General features: G+C 44.6%; 1 protein-coding gene across 1 annotated transcript in view; it reads right to left on the bottom strand.

Moving 5' to 3' along the window:
* Positions 1–9,980: 9,980 nt before the first annotated feature.
* Slc22a2 (solute carrier family 22 member 2) overlaps positions 9,981–21,620 on the bottom strand; it is a 41,766-nt gene continuing 30,126 nt past the window's right edge. The window contains exons 10-11 of the mRNA XM_032896348.1: positions 19,702–19,801; positions 9,981–10,449 (exon numbers count right to left, since the gene is read on the bottom strand). Of these exons, the coding sequence (XP_032752239.1) occupies positions 10,269–10,449; positions 19,702–19,801 (281 nt within the window). The 3' untranslated portion in view covers positions 9,981–10,268. The remainder of the gene's footprint in view (positions 10,450–19,701; positions 19,802–21,620) is intronic.

Here is a 21,620-nt window from a genome sequence, read left to right as displayed (position 1 = left end):
TCATTTTACTGCAAGCCTTCACTCATATATTATTGTTTGTACTAGAGTATAGCAAAGCAAGCCTGCCTTCTAACAGTTGCCCAGTGCTCGCAGAGACTAGCAGAAGGCCTGATAGTGGCCGAGTGGACTATACACGAACACACAGCTTTCCAGGGCCTGGATTTAACAGAGTCTTTTGTCCCATCAGCCGGTAGCCACCTCTGCTTCTTTATTCTCTAAGCCCAGGTTCACGTCAATTCTCACTTAAAGTCATACAAAATAGGAGCTTAGAAGATGGAAGGATGTGTGGGTTATTGGGAAAATTTAGCCTTCAGGAGTTGTTCACATCTCTGTAAGGTGCCCCTAAGGAACTCATTGACTTATAACAGGTTCCATGTGTGCGGATTGTTCCCTGGGCTGTGGGTCCCCGGGAAAATCAGACAACAATAAACAGATGACAGGAAAGACTATCACTAAAGATGACCGAGATGTGGGAGCATGTGAGTGGGTCCCCCACCTCCACAAGCTGCCTTAGAGTAATTGTTGTGTTTATACAAGGAGAGGGAAGATATCTTCTATGGAGGCCTGAGGAAAGGGGGTGCTTCAGCAGGACCATGCTGAGACATCCCTTCCTCATCCCTTACCCCTGAGGGACCAGCCACACAACAATATAGAATATAGTATAGAATAGAGTTTATTCAGGGCATGGGGAGGGGAGTTTAAAGGGTAGTAGGGCAGAGAGAGAGAGAGAGAGAGAGAGAGAGAGAGAGAGAGAGAGAGGCGCAGAGGCAGTCCATGAGCATGTGGAGAGAAGGAGGGAGGGGAATGGGGAGAGAAGGGACAAAGGGGCAAGAGAGGGCAGCAAGGGAAAGCAAGAGAGAGGGGAGGGGGTAAGCAGCCCCTTTTATAGTGTCAAGCATACCTGACTGTTGCCAGGTAACTGTGGGAGTGGAGCTTAGAATGCTAGCGGTAATTGCCTAGTTGTTTCCCTGTTTTCTGGAATAGACAATATTAGTATATTTATGTCATGTCTTTTGGATGAGTATGGAATTTGTTTGTTTTCCTGCCAAGGAAGGGTCAACCAGCAAAGTCAGTTTGTCTGAAAGTCTTCCCTTAGGGACCTTTCGAGCTCTCAGCCTATTCAAGAAGATGACTTTGGCCCAGTATGAGACCCACTGTTTTTTTCATTGAGAGGTACTGATGCTTAATCCTAACCGAGCTGCGGATAAATTCCACTTTCCATCAAGTTACACCTTCTGTAGCCTTAACCTCCATTTGCTAGGTTAAAGTTGCCCAAAAACTCTCAAAATAATCTCGAGGTAGGGGGCGAATCATTCTGCTGGTCTGCCTGCAACAGGCATGGAGGCTCTGGGGCTCTAAATGCCCGGAGGCTTGACTCTCCAGTCCCAGACGGAAGCTGAGGGGGATGGAGTTCACATGAAGAGAACATCTGCACTCAGTCAGGAAAAAGGAGTCATGGGACCCTGTAGCTCATCGTCAGTGCCAGACCCTGTCCATCACTGTGAGGGAATCAAAGGGCAGAGTGACCCACGGACAGGCACTAAAATTCATCTGCCATGGGCCTCAAGACCCACAGCAAAGGAAAGCATTGGCAGGTCTAAACTTTTGTCTACTGTACAGGTCTACGCCCACCGGAAGAGTGACCCACATAGTCTGTGACGTCTTTCTGCTCAACAGACGCTTTGCAGACTTGGTATCTGCAAGGAAGAGAAAAGGGAATCAAACATAAAAATGTTTCCTTCTGAAAGAGTGTCACCCCGACCCCTGCAGAGAAGCAAACAATCGCTAAGTGCTTCCTCCGACAAGGGCGAAGATGATGTAGTCATGGCAACATTAAGAATCTTTGGATGTACATACTTCGTTTAGAGGAAAAGAAACTCTGGAAAAGCCACAGAGATGACAAAGGATAGATCGAACATTACGGGAAACCAGAATCGCGAGTCAGAAGAGAGTAGGCCTGAGAAATGCAGAGAAGATTCAAAAGTGGGTGTGACCAGTACCAACAGAAGAGATAGGAAAAGCTGCTGTGACATGTGACATGTTAGGTACAGCAGGCTCAGGCAGGGGGCTGAAACGTGGAAGTAAGTTCTCCTTACTCCCAATTCTGGGCTGAGCCTGAATGATAAAACAGAGGGCACAGGAGCCAGGGATGGGAATCCAGAGAGGCAGGGCTATGGGCAGAGGGGCGGAGCTGAGGCGGAGCTGAGGCAGGGGTATGGGCAGAGGGGCGGAGCTGAGGCAGGGGGTATGGGCAGAGGGGGCGGAGCTGAGGAGGTATGGGCAGAGGGGGGGCTGAGGCAGGGGCATGGGCAGGGGGGGGCTGAGGCAGGGGTATGGGCAGGGGGGAGCTGAGGCAGGGGTATAGGGAGAGGGGCAGAACTGAGGCAGGGGTATGGGCAGAGGGGTGGGGCTGAGGCAGGGGTATGGGCAGAGGGGCGGAGCTGAGGCAGGGATATGGGCAGAGGGGCGGAGCTGAGGCAGGGATATGGGCAGAGGGGCGGAGCTGAGGCAGGGGTATGGGCAGAGGGGTGGGGCTGAGGCAGGGGTATGGGCAGAGGGTCGGAGCTGAGTTTGAACATGGACACACCATTCTGGACATCTCCACAGGAGTTTTATTAAGACCAGTTATCCTTGAGTACTAGCCCTCCTAAAAGTTGGAGTCATCTGTCAATGCCTTCCGGGTGCCACCAAAGCCCATTCTAGTTAGACTATTTAATGTGAGAAATGATTTCAAACCTTAGGATTCTGCACCAGTCAACTACTCTGTGATTTAGGCTCAGGCAAAACCATCTCATTACAGAAGCACAGACGAAGGAAAACAAGGACGGATTCACCCACCAGCTTCAAAAAATTGAAACTTCAGGGCTGGAGAGATGGCTCAGTGGTTAGGAGTACTGACTGCTTTTCCAGAGAACCTGGGTTCGTATCCCAGCACTTACATGGCGACAATTGACCTCCCTGCTCACTAGGCATGCACATGGTACATAGACATACACACAGGCAAAATATCCACATGCATAAAATAAATCAATAAAATTAAACAAATGTGAACTTTTCTGTATAGAAAATGATTAACTAGAGACCCTTAAAAAGACTAATGAGCAACTTAAACAAATTGAAGATGGCATGCTAGTCAAAGTTAACAGTCCTTCTTGGTAAACGGCTCTCCCTACCATGATGTCTGAATTGAATAAAATCGGCCCCTATAGGCTCATGGGTTTGATGCTTGGAATTCACCAGTGGAACTGTTTTGGGATGATTAGAAGATATGGTCTTGTTGGAAAAGGCATGTCCCTGGGGGCTGGCTTTGAGGTTTCAAAGACTGGGGTCATTTTCAAGTAATTGTGTGTGTGTGTGTGTGTGTGTGTGTGTGTGTGTGTGTGTGAGAGAGAGAGAGAGAGAGAGAGAGAGAGAGAGAGACACACACACAGAGACAGAGAGACAGAGAGACACAGCGAGAGAGGTGGTTGTGGAGGAGGGTGCACATTGTACACGCCTGTGTGTAGAAATGAGGCTATAGACCACTTAGCTTATCCAAGGGGCTCTTGCGTAACTGTGTAACTGTGCTCTGAAGGACAGTTTGAGATATATAGCAGAAGTCTGAAAGTGAATGAGGAAATTCTCTAAAGTATCCACGTGCCTCAGCCACACCGCCTTGTTACCTCAGCAGTGAATTTCAAGTGGAAACTCAGAGTAATTGAAGTTGGGACTATTAAGTCCTCTCTTCCCCTTTCTACAGACTCTCATTAGCGTCTACTTACATGGCCACATAGCACAAGGACTTACCACCTTTAGGAGCCTTGCTTGTATCACTTACAGAGCTTTATTGAATTGGGGCCACTTGGCTGTAGTAGCTCCCCCTTCTGGGATGCCTGAATCACCCCCCTATGGAAGCTCTCAGAGGTCCCCGGAGTCAAGTTTGAAGGGGTCGTTGGAGTAGTCCTTTGTCCTTAAGTTAGTCAGTCCCGGGATCCATGTCACACAGAGCAGCGATTCTCCCGCGTCCACTATGGGAAATCTCTATTTTAAGAAGGATTTGAGCAGAGAGGTGTACGCCTCCATGCCTGGCCTTTTCTGGAAATTCTGTTCTGCACTTTCTTGTAGAGTGAGCGCTTTCCTATCTGAGCATCTCTCCAGCTCCGTACAGCACCCTCATTTCGAAGAGATGCCTCCTGCAGAAGAGAAGCCAGGATCCCAGTTTTGGCAGACATCAGTCTACATCAAGACACCATATCTGGGTCCTCCCATGCAATTGAATGCTGGGGTCCTTTCCTGGAAGAGTGAAGGAAACTGTAGGGAAATACCTGGGAGGATGCGGTCTGGTGAGCCTCCACTCAAAGGAGAGAGGCCTTCCATTCTGCTGCAGCTCATGCTACAGCCAGACTGGCCCCCAGCACAGCAAACTATTAAAGCAAACACGGGTCACTTTGCATCCATCCCAGAACCAGCTGTTAGAGGGTTTCATCGTGCACAAAATCAACAGTGGCCACTTAAACACTGCTGGTAAATGCTTTTTTAAAAATAGTCATTTCTGGGCTGGTGGAATTCTGCCATCTTTGTCAGCCTCACAGATGTGGTTGGGTTGCAGCATGGACAGGTCATGACCTTTCCTTTCTTTAAAAAAAAAAAGGTGGGGGGAAACCTCTGTTTCTCCAGAGGAAGCTAGGGAAGATGCATGTTACAGTCAGTCACACCCCAGTCTTTGCCTTCGCTGGGTTTGAAAGGATGGAAACACACGGTTCATTTAATTTACTTGCTTTCCAGTTTTGCACGATTACTGGATTATTGGGTCAACTCTTTCCCAACATAGCTCAACAGTGTAGAATTTTCAACAAGCACAGAACTCTTGCATTTCTTTTTCTAGATAGACATTTAAATTACCATGGTTCATATGATAAGAATTTGGAAGATCTTTCCTTGGTTACTAGTCACATTGTTCTCTGTTGAGGAAAAGTATATTTTCCCTCCACAAAATGCGATGATGAATACTTGCTCTAACCGGAGCCAAGCGGGGGGGAGGGGGAGGACTCAGAATTGCATATAAACGCAACGGCATGAGAGCTATAACGTGCGCCCTTTAAAAATGCTGCTTTGGAAGTCTGATGTAATGAAAAGGCATTTCATAAAGGGCAGACATTGAACCAAGACCCCAACCTCTTCCTATCATTTTAAGTGTGTGTATTTTTCTGCATGTAGATTAATGAAACAGGAGGAGCCACACAGTGACAGCATGGGCTAGAAATGGAAATGGACCCCTACAACAAGAGCAGAAAGGGATAAAGGCAAGGCAAAGGTGCACCGCCAAGGCTGACATTGTATCCGGAGAAGGCTGCAAGCCGACAGAACCCTGCTGAGATCAATGAGTGAAGACAGAAAAGTCCCAAGGTGATAAAGTCACCTTGAAAATGGGAAAGTCACACGGCTGGGAGGGACTGAAAAGATAGAGAAGACCCATGTGCTGATGCATAAGTCACAGAGCAGACAATTCTCAGGGACTCTGTTAAAATTAGGAGAAAGCTTGAGCTCCTATAGCAATAAGTAAAATGTATGTGCCAGTTGATGTTTCTGAAAATGCAAGAAAATACTGAAGGGTCGGACACGGGGTGATAATGTGTCCAATGTGACAATGTCTTCTTCCTCCCCCTTCTCCTCCTCTTCCTCCTCTTCCTCCTCCTCCTCCTCCTCCTCCTCCTCCTCCTCCTCCTTATTGTTCTCCTTCTCCTCCAATTGTACCACCACTGGGCACCCCAGCCCCTAAGAAATATTTTTTTAAAAAAATGTATGTGCATTACAAAAAATTGAGAAAACACCAAAACTATGAGTGAGAATTAAAAACAATCTTTTCTCTACAATTTTAAGCCTATTACTTTTTTAACCGTTTGGATGAAATTGCTTCTAAAATGCTTTTCTTGCCCTCTAGGAGTTCTTAGACTGCATTCAGACCTGTCGGCATGCTCATGTTCTTCCGTGGATGGTGACGGAACAGATAGAGAGGGATATCGGCCCCTTATTGAGGGTTTCTGGGCTGTAAGTGCTTGGGTTCATTTCCACTTTGTCTTCTGACAGATGCTTGTGAAATCACTCTCACTGGGGAAGCTCACTTTGGAGTCTCCTCTCTCTTCTGCTGAACATCTAATTCGCTGTCATTCTTCTTCCTCAAATCTCTTCCCCATCCAGTCCTCTTCAACTGCCCACTCTGGCCCGGGTCCAGGCGCCTTGCTGACAGATCTTAAGAATTTTAGTTAAGTGTCTGCTCCCAGGGAGCCTAGTCCTGGCTTTGCATGAAGGACCCAGCTTTGACATCATGAGTCCTGGGCCCCTTCTTCCCCTGCCCAGGGAGCTTTGATCACACTGTGTTATCACTGCTTGCTCATTTATTTCAAGTCTCTGTCTCCACTGGAGACAAAACCCATCCCTAAATTGCTCATCTTGTCTCTGTCCCGTGTGATGCAGTGTTGTTATTTAACAGCAAGGATTACTCTGTCGGAAAGGTCAACATAACCCAACCCCGGGCTCTGGCCGTGGTGTAGTGTTACAAAGCACTGCGCACAAAGCAGTTCTGCTCCAGCATCATGCCGTGCTGGGTGTCACTGGTCCCTGTGATTGTGAGGACTGAGACCTAGGACTCTGCTTCACTACCCTTAGTGTCCCTTAGGCTGAGGTAGAGTCACTAAACATCTAGTTTTGGGTGCTTGCAACCTTTCTGAGAATGGGAGGGGACTTAGAAAACAGGCAAGCAAAATAAAATTGCACGTTTTCCCAGACCCTTCTTACCAACACACACAGGCAAGGAAACATTTCCTCATTGGCAGTAAAACTCTTAGATGGAAATGTGACGTGCAGAAAACCTTTAGGAAGGGCTGGCGTTGTGGCCTGGTTGGTAGCTGGTTGGTTAGCATATACCAAGCCTTGGGGTTGGGGGGTCTTAGATCAGGTGTGGAGGCCCATGCTTGCAGTCCCAGCACTAGGGAGGTAGAGGCCAGAGCATCAGGAGTTCACAGCCGTCCTCAGCTACATAGTGAGCTCTGAGCCAGCCTGGGCTTCCAAAGCAAAACGAAACAAAACGAACCTCCCAGGATACCTGGAGAAGTTGGATCCTGGGGAGAGAGTTCTGAGTGTTAGCTATACTCAACCAGGACCTACCTGGTGTTGAACGACGTTTGCTTTTTAGGAGCCTCTGGGAACAGGATCCTAAGATCACTAAGAGCTCCTGAACTCTCTGTATAATGACAGCCAGCTTCCTTGGCACAGCTGTGTTCATTTAGAAAGTCAGTGGCCTCACCCTGCACGTCACTGACAGCAGTCCTCGGGGCCCACACGTCACTCGCAGCAGAGTCCTCAGATTCTGGGTCATAGGTTGTGAATTTCTTGATGAGGGACCAGAAGGAGCTTGGTTGGTGTCCTGGTGAAAAGCTACGGATTAGCTGAGGCAGGTGGGAATGGGGTGAGAGGAGAGGGGGCCAGGCCAGGGCAGCTGGAACCAGCAGCAGACACGTCAGTCTTTTGAGGCCCGGAGCTTAAAGGAGGGTATGTTGATGAGAAACGCCCTCTGGTGAATGCTTTGTCCTGAACCACATAAACCAGGGGAAGGGCTAAAGGCTGGAGTGACAGTGGCCATGGGCATGATCTTACTGTCCATCCTCCTGCCTCAAGGAAACATGGCAGAGACACCTGAAGATCCAGATGGACACAAGCTTACTGATCTCAGTGGAGTGAAGCTGTCAGAAGTTAATGGAGATCTCTCTGGCTAACCCAAGTTATTTCAGTGTTTGGGGTTCGGAGGTCTTCGCTCAGACTTACCAGTTGAGCAAAGGGAAACAGGTTTGAATATGTTATCGTTGTCCCTGAGGTTTGTGGTGGGTCAATTTTGTCTTGCTAACAGTATTGGTATTGAGTTTAGGGAAACCCACACCACTAGCCTGGACTTCCTTGTTCCTAGGATGGACATTCTGTAAAATTAGTGGGCAGGGCAGCATCTCCTAGTCAGGCAGCCACATGATAGTTCTCTTTCCACCTCCAGGTTTCCCAAGAGACATCCGGATTCAATTTCTCTCGTGTGTCTGGTATTGAAATCACCCGACCTGAGGTGTTCTGTAAGGGGCTCCATCATGCATGTAAAACTGAGTTCTGCTTTTGTGACAATTTAAATACTTTTAAAACATGAAGCAGATGTAAATCAATAGAAATGTGAAGTTAGATGGGGACACATAGATTCCAGGCTTTTTTCCAGGGTCTTCTTTCACGCTGGACATGACTGGCTGTTAAGGACTTCGTGTTTTGACTTCCCTCCAGGGGCAGGGTGTGACCTGGAATCCTAAACTCAAGGAGAGCCTTTCTCCTGCAAGTTGTCATTTGTCACACATTTTATCACAGCAGTAGATATGAAAGCAGGGCACACACGAACACACAGAATGCAATCATTACAAAAGTATAGAAAATCTTGCCTTGTCTTCTCCATGGGCCACCATCTAAGTAAGCATTCTTGATTTCCACATTACTTGTCTAACACTGTCCCTGACCTTTGTACTCGAACTTTCTCATCAGAGCATCTATTGGTCTTTCTCTTGCCCTGTTTAACTGTTCAATGGTGATGCCAAGGCTTATGTAAGCATTCTTCATAGACGTAAACTTGAATCATTTCTTATTTTTGCCACCACCCATAAAGGATGCAACAAATACTTCTCAAATGCCTCTCTGTGCAGAGTTTTGTTTATCAAAGATAATAACAGAGGAGCAACTATGGAATCAGACACACTTGTGATATGGACAGACAACTGTGTCCCTAAAAGAATGTACCATTGGTGATTGCCTATACTCAGTATTACTAACATTACTTCATTAAGTTGATAAGTAAAAATGTCATTTCAGTTTTAATTTGTATTTCTTCAAAACGAAGATGCACATTTTATAACTGGCCATTTCTAGGTTAACATATTTGTCATTAAATGTTTTAGAAGTTATTTGATGTGCATGGGTATTTTCCTCCCCCCCTTTTTTTTTTTAGGATTTATTTATATTATGTATATGAGCACACTGTTGCTATCTTCAGACGCACCAGAAGAGAGCCTTGGATTCTATTACAGATGGTTGTGAGCCACCATGTGGTTGCTGGGAATGGAACTCAGGACCTCTGGAAGAGCAGTCAATGCTCCTAACCACTGAGTCATCTCTCCAGCCCCTGCTTCCATTTCTATGCACAAAGTGCATGCCTGATGCCTGTGTGAGGCCAGAAGAGGGCATTGGATCTGCAGGGACTGAAGTTAGATAGTTGTGAGTTGCCATGGGTATGTGGGGGAATCAAACCAGGGTTTTTACAAGATCAGACAATGCTCTTAACCTCTGAGCCATTGCTCCAGCCCCTTTGTATTTTTTTTCTTTTTTTCGGTGGTGTCTCTTCTAGACTTGAAATGTACCAAGTAAGTTAGGTTAGTTGACTGCTGAGCCCCAAGGACGTGCCTGTCCCCACCTCCCCAACAGAGATGGCAAGAGTTCAATCACCGCCTTCCTCCTCTACCCTTTTCTTTACGTTGGCCCGGGGATTAAGCTCAGGCCTTCATGCTTGCAAGCTAAGCATCCTTACTGACTGAGTCACCTCCCCAGGCCTAATATTTGTCTTTTAAAAATGTATTTACTTTATTACTTTGGTAAGATACTAATGCCATTTTTAAGAGCCATTAACTTTGAGAAAAAATTTACCAAACTGAAAAACTGTCACGACTGAGTCAGTGATGCTAGGAATGCCCCTTGCTGCACTTTTCCAGAAGGCAAGCACTTGTGGTTATCCACTGTGAGTACAGGCAGGCTTGGGGATTGCTCAACTTGTGTCCTCATTCTTGTGTTCAGGGTCCTTTTCACATGTGATCCACACAGTAAACAACATATCTTGAAATTTCATCAGACTTATGATACTGAAAGTCTTGATTCCTAATCCCTGATGTACATTCTGAGTTTTTTATTTCCTAAAATAAAACAAGATAAAATGAAAATCTCTTCTCCCACGTTTATTGTTTTTTCAGATTTCTTACTTCTTTAATAGTTGGTTGTCCTGGCCCACAGCTCCCTTGGGTATTTTGGTTTGATGTTGTGGTGGAGAAGGAAACTAAATAAAGAATGTAAAGATGAAAAAACAATCATAACGAATCCAGTAAAGCAATGGTCGTTTCCTGGGAGTGCTGAGAGCAGAGTGAGGTGGAAAATCCTGGCTGGGAGGAAGAGCTTGACACATCAGTGCAACAAACTGGGCAAGCTACAGCTCTTGCTGATGGAGTTCAGGGGTAAGTGAGGTTGGTTTGTGTGGGTTTGGGGGGAGGGGAGAGAGAAGCTCCATCTCTGGCCTCAGAGAGAGCAAAGTCAGCTCCAGCAGCAATGATGCCCTTTCTTTTTAGCTTAGCGGATAATCTGCTTGCTTGACTTGGAGGTAAATTCTCTTTTCTTTCTTTTTTTCTTGGCCTGAAATAAGAAGACAAATTAGACTGGTGAGAAAGAAGTTATGAGGAGTTGAAAGGGAGCATCGAGTGGGTAACAAAGAAATGAAACAAACAAACAAACAAACAAACAAAAAGAAGTGAAATCAAACCTAAATGTAGACTTTGCCCAAGATCATTCTTGCAATGCCTTCTGAGTGATGGTCTTCATGAAAAAATAAAGGGTAGAGTTTGGAGAATAACTCACTGGAGAGGGTCTCCTAAATTCTTTCTTGGTGTCCCACATTCCTCCATAACAGAGAATATAGCTGAGTGCTGAATATAACTCTAAACTGGTTAAATATAATGATTGAAGAATCCAGACACTTTTGTCAGTTCTCATACAGAATTTAAGAAGTTCTTTTCACCAAGTCTTCCCTAACTATTTCATGAGTGAAAGCTGCAATTAGAACATCGCTCGGTCAGTATGTTCTCTAAGTATCCTCTCTATGAATATATGGATACTGTTGATGGTCTTGGGAGGAGGGATACTCTCCTTCTTGTGCTGCTCCCAGCCCTACCCTTTGCACATGTTCCTGTTCGTACTGAATCAGGTGTGGGCTGCCCCAGCTCCCCAACTCCTCCCTCAGCTTCCTCACATGGTCTCAGTTTCTGGACCAGTTCAGTCTGAGGTGCGGATAACAGAATCTTATCAAATCAGCCAGTGGTGCTGTAGGTTTCCCAGGTTCCAGGCAGGGGCACAAGCAAATCTACTGAGCTCCCTGAGTCTCCAGGGCCAACTACAGAGCATTAAGGACAGCAGCAGCAATGGTGGAGGGAGCATGAACAGCAGAAGCAGCAGCAATGTCAGCAAGAGTTGCAGTGTCAACAACAGCAACAATGTCATCAGCAGCAGCAATGTCAGCCACAACAATGTCAGCAGCAATGATAACAACAGCATTGAGAGCAGTACCAATGTCAACAGTGGCAATAATAACAGCACCAAGAGCAGCAATGTCAGCAACACCATGGACAACAACTGTAGTAACAGTAGCAGCAGTGATGGCATTGATAGCAGTACCAACACTGGTGATAACAGCAGCAACAGTAGTAAAAACAACAGCAGGAGGAGTTGCAACAATACCAATAACAGCAGCAGCTATAGGAATAGTAGCAACAGTCACAGTAACAGAAACACCAGTAGCAGTAAAAGCAAAAACAGCACCAGTAATAGCAGCATCAGCACCAGTAACAGCCATAGCAGCAGCACCAGTAACAGCAGCAGCAGCAGCAGTAATAGCAGCAGCAGCAACAACAATGACAGCAGCAACAGCAGTAACAGCAATAGTGACAGCAGCAAACTGGACAATAACATAAAAAACAACAATAGTAATTGCAGGAACATCAATAGTAACTACAGTAACAACAGTATCAGTAGCAACAGCAACAATAGCAATAGTGACAGTGACTACAGTAACAGTAGCAACAGCAACAGTGGCAGTAATAACTGGAACAGCAGCAACAATAGTAAGTGCAGCAACAGGAACAGAAATTATGGCAATGGTAACACCAGCAGCAACAGTAACAGCAATATCAGCAACTGCAACAGTAAAAACTACAATAACTGTATCAGTAGTAATAGTAAAAGCAACAACAGCAACAGCAACAGCAGCAACACCAGTAACAGTAGGAACAATTACAGCAGAAATAGCAAGGGTGATAATAGCAACAGCAACAGCAGAAACAGCAACATGGACAGTAGCAACAGCAGCAGTGACAACAGCATCAACAACAGTAACTGCAGCAACTGCCACAATAACATCTACAGCAGCAACTTTAATAGCAGCAACAACAGTTTCAGCAGCCACAGTAGCAACAGCACCAGTAACAGCAGCAACAACACTAGTAACAGCAGCAAAAGCACTAGTAACAGCAGCAAAAGCACCAGTAACAGCAGAAACAGCAATAGTGACATCAGCAACAGTAGCAACATTACCAACAGCACCACTAACAGAAACAACAGCACCAGTAACAGCAGCAACAGCAATAGTGACAGCACCAACAGCAAGAGTTTCAACAGTGACAGCAGCAACAGTAGCAACAGCAACAGTGATAACAGCAGCAACAATAGTAAATACAACAATAGCAATAGTAGCAACAGCAACCATCACAGTAACAACTATAACAACAACTGTAATAGCAGCAACAGTAATTATAGCAATAGCATCAGTAACAGTAATAGCAACAGTAACAACAGCAACAAGAATAACTGTAGCAACAACAACAGTGACAGCAGCATCAACAGCAGTAACTACAGCAACTGCAACAGTAACTGCAACAACAGTAACAGCATCAACAATAGTAACTACAGTAAAAGCAACAGAAATGGCAGCAACAGTAACAGTGGCAGCAGCAGCAACAGCAACAGTGACAATAGGAGCAACAACAGTAAATACTACAACAGCAGCAGTAAGAGCAACAACAGCAACAGTGATAGCAGCAACAGCAAAAATAACAATAGCAGTAACAACAGCAATACCAGCAACAGCAACAGTGACAATGACAACAGCAGCAACAACAGTAACTATAATGATAGCAATGGTGACAACAGCAACATTGTCAATAATAGCACCAACAGCGACAATGACAGTAACTGCAGCAACAGTGACGAAAGCAATGACAACAGTGACAGAAGCAAAAGCAATAATAAGAGGAGCAACAGTTATAGCAGTGACAGCAACAATAACAATAACAATAACAGCAGCAACAACAGTAACAGCAGTAACAGTGACTGCAGCAACAGCAACAGAAATAGTAATAACAGCAACAGCAGTAACAATAATGATACCAACAGCAACAGTAACAGCAATAATAGCAATAGTGACAGCAACAATATCAACCTCAGCAGCAAGAGCAACAGCAATAGTAGCAGTCACAGTAACAGTAATAGCAACAGTAACAGTAACAACAAGAATAACTTCAGCAACAGCAACACTAACAGGAACAATGATAACCACAGCAACAGAAACAGTGACAACCACAGAAACAGCAGGAGCTATAACAATTACTACAGTAACTGCAGTAACAACAATAAAAGCAGCAACATCAACAGCAGCAACATCAATGATGACAACAGAGCAACAACAGCTTCAGCAGTAATAACAGCAATAGTGACAATACCAACAACAACAGTAAATGCAGCAATAGCAGTGACAACAGTAACAATGACAAAAGCAACAGTAGCAGTCAAACCAGTAGCAACAACATCAACTACAGCAACAGTAATAGTAGCAATAGCAATAGCAACAACACTAACAGTAACAGCAACAGCAGCAACAGCAACAATGACAACAGCAACAGTAACAGCAACAACATCAATGGTGACAACAGTAGCAACAACAGTTTCAGCAGTAACAACAGCAATAGTGACAATATCACCACCAACAGTAAATGCAGCAATAGCAGCAGTGACAGCAGTAACAATGACAACAGCAACAATAGCAGTCAAAACAGCAGCCACAACATCAACTACAGCAACAGTAATAGTAGCAATAACAATAGTGATGACACTAACAGTAAATGTGACAGCAGCAACAGCAACAATGACAACAGCAACAATAGTACACACAACAACAGCAACAGTGACAACAGCAACAGCAATCAATTCAGTCAAAACACAGCAACATCAACCAGCAACAACAACAGTGAAAATAAAGTAAATGGCAGCAACAACAGCAACAATGTAAGCAACAACAACAACAGCAATGGTGACAACAGCAGCAACAGGAGCAACAGCAACACCAGCAACACAACAGTGACAATGAAAATAGCAACAACAGCAACAGTAAGAGCAACAACAGCAATGGTGACAGCAATAGCCACAGCAGCAACAGCAACAGTAAGGACAACAATAGCCACAGCAGCAACAGCAACAGTAAGGACAACAACAGCTACAACAGCAACATCACCAGTAGCAGCAGCAACATTACCAGTAACAGCAGCAACAATGGCAACAACAACAACAACAGTAACAGCAGCAACAGTAACAGCAGCAATAGCAACAGTCTCAGCAGCAAAAGCAGCAGTAAGAGGAACAACAGCAGCAGCAGTGACAGCAACAGTAACAGCAGCAACAAGAGTAAAGGCAGAAACAATAGTAACAGCAGCAGCAACAGCAGCAGTAACAGTAACAGTAAGAGCAACAATAAGAATGACTGTAACAACAGCAACAATAACAGGAACAGTGGTAACTTCAGCAACACTAACTGCAGCAACAGCCACAGTGTCAGCAGCAGCAACAGCATTAACTATAGCAACTGCCATAGTAACTGCAGTAACAACAGTAGCAGCAGCAGCAATAACACTGATTGCAACAGTAACAGCAGCAACAACAATTTCAGCAGCAACAGAAACAGTAACAAGAGCAGCAACAACAGCAACTGTAGCAATAGAAATGGTGACATAAGCAACAGAAATAGTGACAGCAGTAACAGCAATAGTTTCAGCAGCAACAGCAATAATGACAATGACAACAGTAACTGCAACCACAGCATTAGTAGCAGCAGCAACAGTGACAGCAGTGATGGCAACAGTGACAACAGCAAAAGCAACAGTATCAGCAGCAACATCACCAGTTACAGCAGTAATAACAACAATGATATCAGCAACAACAGTAACTATAGCAACAGTAAGAGCAGCAATGGCAACAGTGAGAGCAGCAAAAGCAACAATAAGAGGAGCAACAGCAATTGCAGTGACAGCAATGGTAACAGCAACAACAACAGTAACATCAGAAACAGTGACTACAGCAACAGCAAGAGTAACAGCAGCAACAGCAATGGTAACAGCAACAATAGCAACTGCAGCAGCAACAGAAGCAGCAGTAATAACAGTAATAGTAATAGCAATAGTAGTAAAAAGCAAAAACAAGAATAACTGCTGCAACAGTAACAATAACTGGAACAACAATAACTGCAGCAACCATCACAGTAAGAGCAACAGTGACAATAGCAATAACAGTTTAAGCAGTAATAGCAGCAACAACAGCAAATGTAGCAACATAAACAGTGACAACAGCAACATTTTCAGCAGTAACAACAGCAATGGTGACAATAGCAGCAACAACAGTAAATGCAGCAACAGTGACAGTAAGAGCAACAGTGATAGCAGCTATAGGAGCAGCAGCAACAGCAACAGTGATAGCAGCAACAGCAACAGTAAGAACAGCAGCCACGGAAGCAATGGTATCAGTAGCAGCAGCAACAATAACAGCAGCAACAGTGACAGCAACAAAAATAACAACAGCAACTGCAGCAATAGCGACAGAGCAAAAGCAGCAGTAAGAGGAACAACAGCAGTGACAGCAACAGTAACAGAAGCAACAACAGTAAAGGCAGAAACAATAGTAACAGTAGCAACAGCAAGAGTAACAATAATAGCAACAGTAACAGCAACAACAAAGATAACTTCAGCAACAGCCACGATAACAGAAATAATGGTAACTCAGCAACATTAACTGTAGCAACAGTCACAGTGTCAGCAGCAGCAATAGCATTAACTACGGCAACCACCACAGTAACTGTAGCAACAACAGTAACTGCAACATCAGCCAATATAAGAGCAATGACAGCAAGAAAAACAAGAACAACAGTGACAACAGGAACAGTTTCAGCAGCAGCAACAACAGTAAGGACAACAACAGTGACTATAGGAACTGCAACAGTAACAGAAACAGAAGTAAGAACAACAGTAGCAGTAACAGTAACTGCAACAGGAGCAGCAACAACAATAAACACCAAAACATTATTGGCAACGATGACATCACCAGTACTAAAATGGCCTCAGCAGAAACAGCATTGTTTTCAGCAACTGCAGCCACACCAGTAACTGCTGTGGTAGCAACAGAAACAGTACCAGCAACAGCAGCAACAGTTAATTGGTTATAACAGGAGTGGAAGGAGCAGCAGCAATACCAGCAGCAGTAGCAAGGATAGCATCAACTGTAGCAGCAGCAGTAATGATGGCCGTAATGAGAGCACTGGCCATATTAGTACAGCAACAATGACACCAGCATCAGCAGCAATAACTGTAACAGCGTCAACAGCTGCAGCAATACTGTCAACAGCTGCAGCAACAGCATTATCACCAACAACGATAGCAGCAAAAGAATAGCTGTATTAGCATCAGTAACAATAGGATCTGCAGCATGGATAACAGCAGCAACGAAAGCAATATCAAGAGCAGTAGCTGCATTTAAATTAGCCATGGTGACATTAGCAGTGGTAGTAACAACAGCAACAACAGTAACAGCCACAGCTGCAACAATAGCAGCAGTAGCAGTAGCAACAATAACACCAACAGTAACAGCATCAGAAACACCAATCACAGCAACAACAACCGCAGCAACAAGAGCAATGGCTGCATTAGCCCGGGGAAGTAACAATATCATTATCATTAACAGCAGCAGCAGCAACCATGATATCAGCAACAGCAAGAGCAACAGCAGCAGCAGAAGCAGTAACGACAGGAGCAGCAGTAACAATACCAATAGCTGTTGATGCTGGCTGTAGCAGAGACCTAGAACAGTAACAATAGCACTGATGGCAATAGCAATGGTACCATTAGCAACAAGAGTATCAGCAACAACGGTAGCAGCTTCAGCAGTAACAACAGCAATAGTTGCAACTACAGTGGTGGTATTATCAATTACATCAGTGACAGATATAGTGGCATTAATACCAGCAGCACCAATGGCAGCAATAACAGTATCAACAGCAGCAGCAGCAACTGTGTCAACTGAATATCAATGGCTATGGGAGCACCAAGAAAAATAGCACCAATAGCAACAACGAGTACACAATGGAAGGAAGCTCGAGCGACTGCAACCTCTACACCAGAAGCAGCAAGAACAGCAGCCAGCATATTAATCGACACAGTCTGAATGCCTAGCACTGCTCACATATGGAGATGCCTTATCCTAGGTCTGAGCAACCCTTTTATGATGACCAGAGGTTATGGCCAAGTAATTTGGCTGGCCCAATTGGCACTATGGCTTTGTTGCTTACTGGGTATGTGACAAAGTTGTCTATCTCTGTGCCTGTGTTCTTTTCAGTTGTCAATGGGGTTAACAGTAAGACGCATTTCGTGAGACTTTGATGAGAGAAGGCAGGAAAGTATTGGTTGAGAGTCTTAGAAAATGTTTGCTCCCACCGTGCCTCATTTACAGAAAGTGAGGCAGGCTTGGGGGGTAAAGAGCAGTCAGACAAATCAAACAGGCTGTGTTTGTAACTAGGTAGACTGACAGCCCTTGCTGGCAGGGAAGGGGCTCCTTCTTGGTCCTATTCTTTATGTCTGGGAGATATAACAGAAGTGTATTCTCAGTACCAACTTTGTAGCCTGCCTCTTGCCCGTCTTTGCATGACCCTTAGCCTAATAGCCCAGTTTTTTCTTCACATTCCCATGAAATCCCAAAGCCCAAGCCATCTGGATAGCTTATGTGAGTCTATGCCCTTGTTCCTCACCTTCATGTATGACTACCCATCTGCCTCGGGAGCTAGCTAAGGATAGACCTGGAGGGACTTTGGGTAGTATATGGTACAAGTCTGGGGCTTATTCTGCCAGGATATGACAGCTGTAGGAATGTGACTATGCTCAGGATGGAGTCTGTGTCTTCCAGGGGAGAGGGTAACGCACATAGGAAGGGGCTTCAGCTAGGAGAGGCTGCTTTAGCTTAAGCACTTCAAATACAAACAGTCACTGGAACCAGACAGTCATAGAAGTGGGCCAGGCCCAGAACAATAGGAAATGGGGACTGTGGTCTACCACAGAAGGTTTGCTGTCCAAAGAGTGAGACCCCATCCAGGAGCTCCCCTACATGGCCAACAAGAGGAGATGCCTGTTCCAGGCTCCCACATCTGGTTTTGTCACAGATCCTGGGAGTTGAGCCTATGTGCCTTTTGTCCTTTTAGAAAAGATCTATGGGACCACAGGTTACATCTCTGTAACCAGAGGTTACAGAAAGAATGGAAATAAAAAGTGCAGATGAGGGAGCTACTTGAATATTTCTATTCTTCCGTCATTTTATCTCCAATACTATTTTATATTTGTATGTCTATGTATTTATGTTATATTTATCCAAATGTTAGAACGAATGCTTTTCTATGCTTTGTTTCTTTTCAAATAACAATGTATTTTAGGGCTTTTCTTAACAGTGGATATAAAGCTATGTCATTCTTCTTAGTGGCTATTTGTACTTTGGTGTGACATAATAATTATATTATATCACAAATTCCCAAATGAAGGGCATTTAGGTTCTTCTTGTGTCGCATTGAAAGATCCTTTAATGACGAGTCCTACCCACATGTTTCACACGCAGAAATTTCAAGAGGTAGGGACTGGGTAAAAGGACAAACACAATTGCCCTGTTTCTGTGGTTGGGTTGACCATCATGAAGGGTTCAATGTTTTATCCACAACCACATGGGGGCTGCTGGGTCCTGCACATTCTTCCCAAGTACAGTGTGTTCCCCCAGGTACTTTGATCCCTGATGACACAAAGGAATAACTGGGCTGCATTAGTTCACATATTTCTGGTTATGAAAGAGGTGGAACTTACTTTCAGGTATGTGTGAGTGATTCACTCTTTTTTCCACTGAGTCAGGGGCCCCAGCCTCTTCCTTTTGGGGGAAGACGTTCTCATGTTTTTTTGTTTGTTTGTTTGTTTGTTTGTTTGTTTGTTTTTCAAGACTCCTCTGTGTAGCCCTTGCTGTCCTGAAACTCACTCTGTAGACCAAGCTGACCACAAACTCCCAGAGACCCACCTGCCTCTGCCTCAGAAGTATTTGGATTAAAGGCCTGCACTACCACTGCTCAGCTCCCTGGGTTCTGTTAGAGCTCTCTCCATATACCTTCAGAGAGACAGGCCTTTCCATAGTATTCAACGCTTTATCCAGGTTTACCAGTGATGACAGTGTTTCAATTCGACTCTGAATTTTTGTGCTGAATGCATACAAACTAATCTTTCTCCCATAGGTCCTGAACTTTTTGTATTATTATTCTTTTCTTTTTATTTTGGTCACATTTAGACTGACCTTGCTCATTATGAAGCTGGATTACAACCAGTCCTCCTATAGCACGTCCATTAATTTTTTGTCTCTGTTTGATGTTTAAAGTGCTGATGTAGTTTGCTTTGGTCCTGTGATATGAAATGTGGAATTCAATCTTATCTTTCTCCCCAGTTGGATCTAGAAGTGTATCTAAACGTCTGTGGAGGAGTTCATTGGGGGAGCCCACGTTCCTACCTCTGCATATTCTCGGCATCCTCGATGGTCTCAGGCAGAGCCTTCCCTTTGGTCTCAGGTAGCAACAGCACAAGTGCCCCAGCGACAAGGCCAACCACAGCTGAGACAGAGATGAGAATCACATCAAGAGCCGAAAGGCAGTCTCTATAATTAGGGTCCCCTGGTTTCCCACTCTCTTTTGGGGGTATGTTTTCCCATTCTTATTTATAGACTCCCTTGCCACCTTTCAGCACCCTATTTTCCACCATAAATTATACATCCAATGCCAAACACCATTGGGTTACAATTCCTTTTAGGGAAATGAAATACTTAACATTTTGAGTCGAGGTTATTCTAGGCTACGGGACATTGCCACAGAGTTAAGAAATTTCAGAGTTAGAAAATAACTCTGAAAAAAAAAAACCCCTAACGATCTGAAAAGAACATAACTTTGCCAATATAAAGCGTTTAGCATTGGGAACAAGTCAGAAACTTGGACCATTGCTAGTAAACAAGAGTAACTGCATGAGGGCTGGAGAGATGGCTCAGTGGAGTCAAGAGACTTTCTGCTAAATTGAGTTCAATCCCCAGGACCCACCCACATGGTAGGAGGAGAGAACAGAACTCCTGATCCGTGTAAAAACACACAGACACACAGACACACAGACACACAGACACACACACAGACAGACATACACACAGACAGACAGACAGACACACAGAGACAGACACACACACAGAGACAGACACACACAGACACACAGACAGAGAGACAGACAGACAGACAGAGACAGACAGACAGACACACACACACACACACACACACCCCACACACACACACACACCATGAGTGAGCACAATCCTTTTTGGTAAAAGAACAACACATTGTGTATTAATGCACATATAACACTATCACAAAGCATAGTGAAGCTATTTAGTTCATGTTCAGATGCTCAGAGACATGAGAATGGTGGTACTCACCTGTAATCCTAACATTGGGGAGAATAAGGTGGGAGAACTATGAATTCAAGTTTATTATGACCTATATAAAGAGGCACTGTCTCTGTGATGTTTAATTAAAATCATTAAGTATTTTATTATATGTGTATGGGTATTTTGGCTGTTGGGTGTACCACATGGTACAGTCCTGATGAGCCTAGAAAAGGGCAATGGATCCTCTGGTGAGTTATTAGTTGCTATGTGGCTGTTGGGAATCAAATCTGGGTCCTCTGTAAGAGCATCCTGTGCCCCTAATCACTGAACAATCACTCAAGACCTTGGTTAGTTTTTATTGTAAACTTGACACAACCTAGAGTCACTAGAGAAGCAGGAACCTCATTTTAATAATTGCCAAGATCGGGTTGGCCTGTGGCCACCTCTGTGAGACATTTTTTTCTATTGATGATTGATGTAGGAGGGCCCAGACCACTGTGGGTGGTGCCATTCCTAAGCAAGTGGGCCTGGGCTAAGGTAGCAGAGGAATCCAGAGAGTGAGCCAGGAAGCAGGATTCCTCTGTGGTTCCTGTCGCTGAGTTCCTGCCTTGAGTTCTTCAGTGGTAGACTGTGACCTAGAAATATAAGCCAAACAAACCCTTTCCTCTTCTAAGCTGCTTTTGGCCAGAGGTTTTTTGTTTTTTTGTTTTTTTTAATCACAAGTAACAGAAAGAAATCTAGAACAGACTTAAACATCTCTCCTGCCCCACCTCCAATGTATACTAGTGGTAGAGCGCTTCCTTAGCTTATACAAGGCCCTAAGTTCAATCCTCAGTATGGAAAAGCAATACAGGCCCAACTCAAGGGTAGACCACTGGGCTGCAGATCACCACACAGCTTCCTTTGTTCCTTTGTTTTAGTCTCTAGTTATAATTTTTAATAATAACCACACTAATATCTTGGGCTTTAAAAATTAAATTGGAGATATATAACTTTAAGAGGTGTGC

Source organism: Rattus rattus, chromosome 2 (genome assembly GCF_011064425.1).
Source record: "Rattus rattus isolate New Zealand chromosome 2, Rrattus_CSIRO_v1, whole genome shotgun sequence".
Classification (NCBI taxonomy): domain Eukaryota; kingdom Metazoa; phylum Chordata; class Mammalia; order Rodentia; family Muridae; genus Rattus; species Rattus rattus.
Note: the sequence above shows the minus strand (reverse complement) of the source record. Positions and strands in the feature narration are given on the sequence as shown.